At 35.5% G+C, this 9,093-nt stretch overlaps 3 protein-coding genes across 3 annotated transcripts; 2 read left to right on the forward strand and 1 right to left on the reverse strand.

The window, feature by feature from the left end:
• The first annotated feature begins 218 nt into the window (after positions 1–218).
• On the forward strand, positions 219–1,377 carry LOC120782520 (leukocyte receptor cluster member 1 homolog). Its single transcript, XM_040114829.1, has 3 exons — positions 219–324; positions 379–478; positions 536–1,377. The coding sequence occupies exons 1-3, from the start codon at positions 302–304 to the stop codon at positions 1,349–1,351; spliced, it is 939 nt and encodes a 312-aa protein (XP_039970763.1). The 5' UTR covers positions 219–301; the 3' UTR covers positions 1,352–1,377.
• Positions 1,342–2,725, reverse strand: LOC120782519 (formylglycine-generating enzyme). Its single transcript, XM_040114828.1, has 3 exons — positions 2,098–2,725; positions 1,856–2,027; positions 1,342–1,784 (listed from the first exon to the last, which is right to left on the reverse strand). The coding sequence occupies exons 1-3, from the start codon at positions 2,627–2,629 to the stop codon at positions 1,475–1,477; spliced, it is 1,014 nt and encodes a 337-aa protein (XP_039970762.1). The 5' UTR covers positions 2,630–2,725; the 3' UTR covers positions 1,342–1,474.
• Positions 2,726–3,261: 536 nt separating this feature from the next.
• Positions 3,262–9,071, forward strand: LOC120769410 (protein slender lobes). The gene is made up of 7 exons (XM_040096391.1): positions 3,262–3,433; positions 3,579–3,680; positions 3,738–7,870; positions 7,933–8,044; positions 8,101–8,198; positions 8,265–8,355; positions 8,430–9,071. Exons 1-7 carry the CDS (start codon positions 3,397–3,399, stop codon positions 8,987–8,989), a joined length of 5,133 nt encoding a protein of 1,710 aa, XP_039952325.1. The 5' UTR covers positions 3,262–3,396; the 3' UTR covers positions 8,990–9,071.
• Positions 9,072–9,093: the final 22 nt, after the last annotated feature.

The raw sequence follows: 9,093 nt of genomic DNA on the forward strand, positions 1-9,093 counted from the left end.
TTGCTGAGAATAATATTAAGTGGAGCAAATTATTATCTTTTAAACCAAAATTAAATACTACGTTACCAACATTAAATCTGCTTTGGTTACGTTTTAGCTAAGTTTATTGAAAAACTCCTAGAAATAAGTTGTAAGCTGTGGTATTGTTGTAAGAAACGGGCTCTGTGATAGGATCAGCTGATGTTTAGTTATTGTGAACAGTTGATTATAAAGAAGAATTATTGTAAACAAATTATTTTGAAACGCATATTTATCAGAGAAGAAAAATTTAGTAATTAAGTTTAAAAGAACCTAAAGAACAATGAATATCCTTCCCAAGAAAAGGTGAGTATTTCATTTAAATTTTATTTTTCAATATAACACATCGTTATCATTAAGATGGCACGTTCGAACAAAGGACAACATTGCCCGAGTGAGGCGTGATGAAGCTGCAGCAAAAGAAGAGGAACAGAAACGGCAAGAAAAATTAATATTAGCGGTACATAATTTCTTTTTAAGTTCTTTTGATGTTTGTAAAAATTATGTGTAATTTCAGGAAAGTGAAGCAAGAATAAACTTTTTGAGAAAAAAATCTGGTTCAACTACCACTGAAGGATTTACAACAGAGAATAAACCTTCCACACCTAGTGGAAGTAATATTGTTAATCAACATGTTGATTTATTTTCGGATTATAAATCTCACATTAAAAAGACAAACAAGGCATTAGAAGATGAAAAGAAGCAAGAACAAGAGAAATATGAAAAGCAAATAGGGTACTTGACATACTTGGGCCAGGATACTAATGAAGCCTTGAAATTACGAAGCTGGTATGAAATAGCACCAAAACGAACAGAGGTCGGTGATAGTGACATAATTGAAAAAGATGTGAAAAATAAACAGTCACAGGATCCTCTGACGCTGATTAATGCTTTACTCCCTAAAGTTGAGCAAAAGAAAGTAGTTACTGACTTCAAACAACGTTCTCGTGAAGATACTTCTCCTCCATCAAAGAATATAAAAAAGCTTGAAAGCATAACTGAGAAATATACATATACAAAGCACAAGAAGTCCAAGAAACACAAAAAACATAAACATAAGAAAGAAAAGCTTAAGGATAGAAAACGTTCTAAATATGAAGACAACGAAGGTGACATGGAAGAAATACAACGTATAAAACGGGAAAAATTGGAAAAAATGCGAAAGGAACGGCTAATACGAGAGGCTAATGAAAGAGCACGACAAGAGGCATTATTAGCACCGATAAAACCGGTCCAGGAATTTGATAATACTAATAGTATGCCTCATCAACGAATAGTGCAAAAGTATAACAGCCAGTTCAACCCAGAAATAGCAAAACAAAATATGATTTAAAGATCTTGTTTTTTGCTTTTTATCAATGCATGTATGTTAATTTTCCGTAAATATACATAGTAATACTCCCACCACTTAAAAAAAAGTTATTTTAGCAGCTCTTCTTAATTGCCACATCTATACTTATCCATCTTTTGCACAACGGAAGCCCAAATTTCCAGATGAGCTATCTGCTGTATTTTGCGAACGGGCAGCACATCGATAACGATAGCAATAAGATTTGTGACATAAATAAGAGCCTCCTTTCTTTACATATTGTGGATTGGAACTGACTTCGTCTTTTTGCCAACGATCTTGAGTCCATTCCCACACATTTCCGACCATATTATACAGGTCGTAAACATTTTGTTGAAATGTATTTACAGGAGCGGTTATTTCATAACCATCTTCAGATGTATTTCCGTCTGGAAAATCGCCTTGCCAAATATTTACCCTAAAAATAGGCCAATATTATCTTAACAAGTCAATGATGTATTCTTCTCTATCATTTGTTGTTGGATTTACCAGTGCTTCCCATGAGGCGTTAATTTGTTTCCCCAAGGGAAAAGTTTGCGTTTCTTTCCACCGCGACATGCTACTTCCCATTCTGCTTCAGTTGGCAATCTTTTTCCGGCCCACTTGCAGTAGGCCACAGCGTCATTCCAAGAAACATGGACTACTGGATGTTCCCACAAATCTTTTGGTAACAAGAAAAAAAAGGAATTGTGCTAATAAATTGCATGGATATATATAAACAAAACACTAACCATTTATGTTATTTTTCAGTCCGTGGGGATTTCGCCACGAAATTCCCTTAACTTTAAACCACCAAGGAGCACTAACAACACGATAGTCAACGTATTTTTCCTGCATTTCTGGTGTCAAAAGGGTTTTAAACAGAAAGCTATCTCCAAATATCTCTGCTTCTGTAGTATAATTCGTTGCTTTAACAAAATTATTAAAATCTGCATTGGACACCTCGAATTTATCTATATAAAATTCGGATATTTTAACAAGCCGTTCTGGACCCTCGCCATCACTTTCAAAGTGAGGCTCATCAGTTCCTATTAAATAGTTTCCTGCTGGTATAAGAGACATTGATGGATCCTCTGGATAGTAATCTCTGTAGTGTGAACCATCCTTTTTATTTTGCTTGCAAACCGGAATTTCATTTTTATTTTCGGTTGGCGGCTTTAATTCACTCGATTGTCTATCCAAACCTTTGCTGCAACCACAGTCGGATAATACCCAAATTAAAAAACAGTGAAAACAAAGAAAAGCAAGAAGTCTTCGAAACATTTTGTTCACCACTTGAATATGTTAATGAAATGACCCTTAGTAAACAAAATACAAGCCCTTTATATAGAGTATCAGTATTACTCATCAATATTATTGACGTATGATCTGTAAAGGCCCATCCACATACAACTTTCTTTTGTTTGTGTGACAATTCACTTAACCAACGAAGCGAAGAAAACATAGGGTATGCGTAACGTTTGGATAATGAAAACAGTTACTGTATATTCTATAATCCAGTGAATTCGCAAATGTGGGAGATAATACGAAATAGGTCATCTCCCATCATTAGCTGTTGCTTCGTTTGATACAACTTGTAAATTTTATTTTTCTGTCAAATTGATATTTTGCAAAAAATGTTTTAAACATATTCAAAAAAGAAATTTCGATAGTTTTGTTAATGCTGTGCAAATTGAGAATTTTTTTATATTTTCTGCACATCAGTTCAGATAATTTTTATACCTAAATTATATGAGATAAAAAAGCTCGCATAAAATATTTTCATAAATATCGGTCATAGGCAATTCATTAGAATACTATCTGGCAATAATAATTATCACTTTAATACTATTTTTGCAACTATGTACAGCGCAAAAACCGTTTAAAAGTCAAATTTCGGATAAGAAGAAGCACATAATTCATACGAAATACATCGCGAACGATTCCGATAGTTGCACATGTAAACTAGATTTTCAGTTGATTTAAGAAAATTTGTTTTCTCCCAAGCTCACACATATTACACGTTTTGTTAGAAAAAGTAAGAAATCGTTATGGAGAATTTAGAGGACACTTCCACTGGTGGACGTGGTAAGTTGAAATTGGTGTTAAATATTGCATTGAATGCAATTAATTGCATACCGTTCTAAGGTAACGGGACAAATGCGATATCCCACATATTGTATGTATAAAAAATGTCTAAATTGAAGTTTGTTTTTCACATTTAATTACATAGTGACAAGATCTTTAAGAAAGCGTTTAACATCTGTGGACAGCGATGCAAGCAGTAGGCCGTCTACACCACAACTAACTAAGCTTACTTCCATACCGGAGACAAGTATGTACACATATTAAAGCACAACTGCAACATGAAAATTAAGCAATAATATTTTAGATTCTCCTTCTCGTGCTTTACGTGGACGACGCAACTCCACTACTTTAACTGCTACGCCCTCAAAAACGCCAGCAAAGTCTAAAACTACGACAATCAATGAGTCGAATGAAGCTGAGTATGTTCCGGCTAAACGAACTACGCGCAAAAGCAGCGTTTCTGCAGCAGATTTACATACGCCAACCTTGGATAAACTTTCACCAAAAGAAAATGAAACAAATGAAATAAATACCAGAGGGACGCCTGCAAGACGTACAAGACGATTGACATCACAAATAGAAGTAGAGAAAACTCCACGCTCAGGAGCTGCAAGGAAAAAGCCAGGACCGAAATCACGACGCTCCAAGCAAGATAGTGATAGTGATTCTGATATTGAAGTGATTAATCTGGAAGATGAACCAACTGATAGCAAGGAAAAGGTTAATAGTAACACTCCAATAGTAAAGGATCAATCAACGAAAACTCCAGTAAGAATGTCCCCAAGATTAAAGGCAAAGAGTATTTCTCCAAAAGAAAACACAGATATTGAAACAATTGATTTATCAGAAGTCATAACGACCTCTAATGATACTGAGGAGTGTGATAGCAATTCAACTGTTACCAAGCGAAAAGAAACGAATGAGAATTTGGAAAACCCAGACACAAAAATGGAATCATTTGGCACAAATGAAGAGAAACAAGTAGAGCTGGAAAGTTTGGAGTCATCCTTAACTGAACATGCGCTTGTAAAAGAAACTGTCCCTGAAGATTTGTCTAATAAGTCGGATAGTTTTGATCATAATGATGCAAAAGTTGATGACACTGCCAAAAGTCCTCACGAAACTTTAGCTTCGTTAAATTCATCGGAAGCCTTCGTTGAAAGTGTTCATAACGACGTAAAAGTTAATACCACTGCCAAAAGTCCTCACACGTCTTTATCACCTTTAAATACTTCAAATCCCGTTGTAGAAAGTGTTGTTATGTTGCAGAGGCTTTCGCCCAAAGTTATCGACAAAATTTCTAGTAAAACGTCTGCCAATAGTTCACCGCCAAATTCGAAATCTGTAACATTCACCGATATGGAAGTTGACGATGAGGTGAAGAGTTCTTACCCTAAAACTCCAGCTTCGATTAAACGTAAAAGCTATATAGACATGGATTCCACAAACGATCAGTCAAAAGATCAGTCTTTCCAAAGTGATAAAGAGTCTAATGGTAGTTTTAAAGATGCAAGCGCCAAAATGGAAACATCAAAAGATCATAGCGCAAATGCTTCAAAAGATTCTGTTGAGTTTCATGATGCCGCCAATGACGTTGAAGAAATAAATAATAGTAAAGAGGCAAACGAAATAGTAAGGGAGTATACTCCTCAAAAAAGGAAGCTTTCTACAAAACTGCAAAGTTCCACTCCAATGTTAGATTCGGTATCAAATTCAAAAACTGATACTGAAAATTTAGTAACTAATTCACCAATAATAACAAATACTTCAGAAGAAAAAGACACCAATGCAGAAAAGGTTTCACCTGTAAAACAAGATGAAACCACTAAATCACAACATGACCAGAAAGATTTAACAACGAACGATAAAAATGTGTCGTTAACGGTAGAACCCGCAAACTTAAGTAATGGCAGTGAAAAGAAGGACGATTTGTTTTCAAAATCATGGACACATAATGTAAGTGGTTGCGCAACATCGGATGGGAAAATTGACACCCTTGTTGTAACTGCGAATGATAAAGAGACAATGCCTCAACTTTTAAAAGTTGAAGATGAGCCCAATACATCACCAAATGTTGATACCAGAAAGGAAATACCCAACGAAAATGATGAACAGAAAGAGGAGGAGGAGGAAGAAGATGCAGAAAGTTTTCAAAAATTGGAATTTGTTGATGATGAGGCAATGGAGGTAGACGACGATTACCAAAGTGGAGATTCAATGGATGGAGAAGAACGAAAAGAAATGTTGGAAAACGAGATTGTAGATGAAGGCGAGTCGATTGGCAGTGAAGACACCGATGAAAGTAATGAGGAAGATGATGAAGATAATGCTTCATTTATAACATCTGATTCAGAAGAATCCCTACTTGAATATTCAGATATTGATGAGGGTAATGATGAGCATTTAGAAGATAACGCCAAAAACTCTAATAAAAAGAAATCATGTAATCGTATTTTGATAACCAGTGAGAGCGAAGATGATAGCAATCCAAACATTTCAAGGACTAATTCTGAGAAGAGCAAGAAAATTAATAGATCAAAACAAAGAAATCGAATTTTATCCTCCAGTGAAAGTGAAACCGAGCAACAGGTAAAAATACAAACGGAACAGATGAATGGCAAGCGTAAAAGTTCCGACAATTCAGAAAAGCCACTAACTTTCGAAGTTAGCAGAATGATTGATGATACAACGGATGATGATGATGATTCTAAGGATGCTTCTAAACCACAACATGCAATGGAAGCAACCGTTAATACTGAATCAAAAGTTTCTAACGACCAAGAATCGAAACCCCAAAGGGAAGAAAATACTCAGGAAAATGAAAGCAATAATATTGTTAATGATTGTAATAATAAGGAAAGTAGCCCACTTGAACAGGAAACCAGGAATCCCAACAGCGAAACCCCAAATGCTAATGGTATTTCCGAAACGGTTGAGAGTACAATTTCCTCACCACCAAAACAATTGCTGACAAATGGTCAAAAAAGACGACGTAGTAAAAGTTTGTCAAAATCGATATGTGAAAAAATGTCAGATGACAACAATGATTATGAAGAGTCCCACAAAGAATCAACTCAATGTGACAAAGAGGATAATAATAAATCCATAGAATGCTCGATTCGAAAATCTATCAATTCCGGTCATGAATCTAATAAAATAACCGAAACAATAGAAGATGCTGCCATAATTAGCACCGAGATTAAAAATGTTTCAAGTAACGATTCTGATTCAAGTGAGAACAAAAATGAGCGATTGATAGTAGATGAAGGCAACAAATCAGATGATCTTGATGATCTGCAATCGCAAAATGAATCAAACAATAATGAGGATATTGATGGTGAAGATATTGAAATACCTGAGACGCAAGAGGTTGGTCAGGCTTTAGAAGAGGAATCTACAGATGAATCGCTCGCTGAAGAAACCGTTGAAGAACTGACCATTGGAAAATCTGTACCAAAGTTGAAAAATTCAGGTCTAAGCTTATCTTTTTGCCAAGCAAAACAAAAGCGTATAACGGTCAAAGATCGTATACGCCATAGCTCCTTCTCAATTGGTGTTTGTGTTACAAAAACGGAAGATATTAATCAAATGGAGGAATCCGATTCTTCCGAGGCAGAGGAAAAAGAAAAAAGTCTTAATAGTGATGGTAGTGGTCAAAGTCGCATTGATAAACAAGATGAGGAGGAACTTGAAAAGTTGGCACATTCCTGTGTACAATTTCCCACTCAGCACGGAAAACGAAAATCAATGTTGTCGACTTTTGCACACGATAATCAAGAGTTCAAAAAGAAATCAAAACGTAACAGTTTACAATCAATATCGAATGAAGATTTTAATCCATCTAAATCATTACTTGAAAATATCGAAGAGCAAAAGCGTGAATTAGAGAGTCAAAAATGCGCCAAGAAATCACGCTTATCTAAATCTTTTTGCGATCCTATTCAGGATGAAATGGACACGCTTGCTGATAGTGGTGTTTCAGACGATGCCAGTAATAAGAGCGAAACATGCAACCGGAAAAGTACTGAGCTGGGAGCGCACTCAACTAAATCAAAATCACGCTTATCTAAATCTTTTTGTGATCATATTCAGGACGAAATGGATACGCTGGCTGACACTGGCGATTCAGACGTTGCAAATAATACATATAGTGAGAAAAGCAATCGTAAAAGTTCACAGAACACATCAAAAACCCGGTTATCTAAATCTTTTTGCGGACCCATTCAAGAACAGGCTAAAACCATAGTGGATAGCAGCTGCTCAGAAGATTCTTCTGATGAAATGACAAATAAGGAGGATAAAAATGGGTCTACGCCACGAGAAGTTATAACAACCAAGAATAAAAAGAAAGATTTTAGACGTATTTTGGACCGATGTGATGAAATATTAGATGCCGCAAATCGTGCTAAGTTGGAAACCAAGCAAAACTATAAAAAGGTATTATTATCCAGCAAGTATATTTTCAATTAAATATTTCTTATTCATTAATTTCACTTCAGAGTCGACTAATAATTCCAAAATCTAAAAAAGAGTCAAAACATTCAGTGCGCTCGGATGAAGAATCAGCAAACGATGCACTCATGCTTAAAAAAGATATGAAGCCGTCCAAAGGTTTGTACATCATCACAAATGTTAAATATTTAATAACGTTTAATAAACTATCACAGAAAAAACAGCTTTGGCATTGGAACAAGCTTTCAAGGCTTCGGCAAAAATTTTATTAAAAGAAGCCAGCAAGGCTAAGAAGGAGAAACTGTCATTACCGGTATAGTATTCATTTTACTTGATTGTTAAAGCTAAAGGTATTTAATTTGAAAATTTTGTATTTTAGATAAATGAAGAGAAGTATGACGATAAACGTCTTCCAATGCAAATATTGGAATCGATTTCGGATTCGCAGTCACACACTGAAACGAAAAAAAGTAAGTAAAAGTTAAATGAAGCATTTTTTGCGTTTAAATATTCATGTACCATTTTTTTTTTTTATTAAATAAAGGTAAGAGAGAACGTGCACGTGAACCTCTTGTTCAACGCTTAAATTGTATAACAGGTGAAATCGTAGAGGAAGTGCTTAGTCCTCCGAAAAAGAAGAGGGCCATACTAAACAGAATTGAACTACCTACTGGCACAGTATTGGAAGAACCGGTCACACCGAAGAAAAAAATAAATAACAGCGGTTTCCGCGAAAGCCCCATTACTCCGCGCACACTTGGTTTTAAAGTGCGTCATATCCTAACTGCTGGTCAGGACAAAGTGCCGCAATTGCCAACCTCTCACAGTATCGGACGTAAACGTAAACAAAAAATTGTTGATCCCAAACTCGTATTGCCTAAACCACAGTGGTCGCAGTCGGGTGTATTTTTGGAAGAAGTTTTGCCCACCCCCAAAATACAGAGTATGGATACTATGCAAACCTGTGGACCAGGTGTCAATGCATCAACTTTAAATGCCCTAAATTTTAAAACTTCAACCCTGTTTCGAAATAATGTACCGAGAGAGGCCTCACATGAATTGCTTAAACGTAAAGAACGTCAGTATGTTCGTAGTCGTTTTTAATTTGCAAGCGATATTCAGACATTCATATATTTTCATTCGTTTCTTGTTGAATTTATACCTTATTCATAATTATTTTTATTGTCTTATGTCTCTTTTGCAATAAA

The sequence above is a fragment of the Bactrocera tryoni genome, chromosome 1, assembly GCF_016617805.1.
Source record: "Bactrocera tryoni isolate S06 chromosome 1, CSIRO_BtryS06_freeze2, whole genome shotgun sequence".
Lineage (NCBI taxonomy): Eukaryota > Metazoa > Arthropoda > Insecta > Diptera > Tephritidae > Bactrocera > Bactrocera tryoni.

Excerpts from the sequence above, each read along its gene's own strand:
- LOC120782519 (XM_040114828.1), bottom strand. The coding sequence starts at position 2,629 with ATGTTTCGAAGACTTCTTGCTTTTCTTTGTTTTCACTGTTTTTTAATT. Across the intron at positions 2,028-2,097 it reads ACTGAAAAATAACATAAATG|ATTTGTGGGAACATCCAGTA; the intron begins GTTAGTGTTTTG and ends TGTTACCAAAAG. Across the intron at positions 1,785-1,855 it reads ACGCCTCATGGGAAGCACTG|GGTAAATATTTGGCAAGGCG; the intron begins GTAAATCCAACA and ends GCCTATTTTTAG.
- LOC120769410 (XM_040096391.1), top strand. The coding sequence starts at position 3,397 with ATGGAGAATTTAGAGGACACTTCCACTGGTGGACGTG. Across the intron at positions 3,434-3,578 it reads CACTTCCACTGGTGGACGTG|TGACAAGATCTTTAAGAAAG; the intron begins GTAAGTTGAAAT and ends TTAATTACATAG. Across the intron at positions 8,356-8,429 it reads ACACACTGAAACGAAAAAAA|GTAAGAGAGAACGTGCACGT; the intron begins GTAAGTAAAAGT and ends TATTAAATAAAG.
- LOC120782520 (XM_040114829.1), top strand. The coding sequence starts at position 302 with ATGAATATCCTTCCCAAGAAAAG. Across the intron at positions 325-378 it reads AATATCCTTCCCAAGAAAAG|ATGGCACGTTCGAACAAAGG; the intron begins GTGAGTATTTCA and ends GTTATCATTAAG. Across the intron at positions 479-535 it reads AAGAAAAATTAATATTAGCG|GAAAGTGAAGCAAGAATAAA; the intron begins GTACATAATTTC and ends GTGTAATTTCAG.